At 47.0% G+C, this 1,172-nt stretch overlaps 1 protein-coding gene across 1 annotated transcript in view; it reads left to right on the top strand.

Annotated features, from left to right (window-relative positions):
- LOC111645231 (NACHT, LRR and PYD domains-containing protein 3-like) overlaps nt 1-1,172 on the top strand; it is a 40,788-nt gene that overhangs the window by 9,930 nt on the left and 29,686 nt on the right. The window contains exon 7 of the mRNA XM_087170417.1: nt 5-556. Within this exon, the coding sequence (XP_087026543.1) occupies nt 5-556 (552 nt within the window). The remainder of the gene's footprint in view (nt 1-4; nt 557-1,172) is intronic.

Here is a 1,172-nt window from a genome sequence, read left to right as displayed (position 1 = left end):
GAAGAGACGGACCAATCAGAACAGTGATGACAAAGGGAGTGGCTGGCATTGGGAAAACAGTCTTAACACAGAAGTTCACTCTGGACTGGGCTGAAGACAAAGCCAACCAGGACATACAGTTCACATTTCCATTCACCTTCAGAGAGCTGAATGTGCTGAAAGAGAGAAAGTTCAGCTTGGTGGAACTTGTTCATCACTTCTTTACAGAAACCAAAGAAGCAGGAATCTGCAGGTTTGATCAGTTCCAGGTCGTGTTCATCTTTGACGGTCTGGACGAGTGTCGACTTCCTCTGGACTTCCACAACACTGAGATCCTGACTGATGTTACAGAGTCCACCTCAGTGGACGTGCTGCTGACAAACCTCATCCGGGGGAAACTGCTTCCCTCTGCTCGCCTCTGGATAACCACACGACCTGCAGCAGCCAATCAGATCCCTCCTGAGTGTGTTGACATGGTGACAGAGGTCAGAGGGTTCACTGACCCACAGAAGGAGGAGTACTTCAGGAAGAGGTTCAGAGATGAGGAGCAGGCCAGCAGCTGTCTCTTATACACATCTTTCAGGTTACAAGTTAATCAGGGTCACCAGTACTGGACTCAGTGAAGCAGGTAAAACCCTGAAACGAAGTTCAATAAAAAACACCTAGATAAGATCAGGCAGGAAAAACTTTGAGAAGGCGGGAAACTCAGACCACAGTCAGAGTCTTCCTCTCAGCAACACTTAGTCACATCAACCCTCTCCCTGTACACCTGTGTGAAGATGACTGGATGTTGCTGACCACAAACCAATGACTGTGAAGAATACTAAAAATGGCTGATACAATCAACCAATACAATACACACATTCAGTGCTGAGTCTAAACCAACACAATGCTCCATTAGTGTCAGTGACAATTAAATTCTTGTTACAACTGTGAGCATCTAATGCTGATTTTTAAACTGGACTAATGTGAAAGTTTTAGCTCAGAGAGTTTACACTGACAGTAAGGTCCTGTTTGTTTGTGTGTGTGTGTGTGTGTGTGTGTGTTCAGTCTGTCAGGATGTCTGGTCACAGAGGAAGGCTGTGCTTCTCTGGCCTCAGCTCTGAGCTCCAACCCCTCCCATCTGAGAGAGCTGGACCTGAGCTACAATCATCCAGGAGACTCAGGAGTGAAGCTGCTGTCTGCTGGACTGG

The sequence above is a fragment of the Seriola lalandi genome, unplaced genomic scaffold (assembly GCF_002814215.2).
Source record: "Seriola lalandi dorsalis isolate HSWRI2012SDOR001 ecotype SW California unplaced genomic scaffold, Sedor1 jcf7180002054947, whole genome shotgun sequence".
Taxonomy (NCBI): Eukaryota; Metazoa; Chordata; class Actinopteri; order Carangiformes; family Carangidae; genus Seriola; species Seriola lalandi.
The sequence above is the reverse complement of the archived record's forward strand: the minus strand, read 5'-3'. Positions and strand labels throughout refer to the sequence as shown.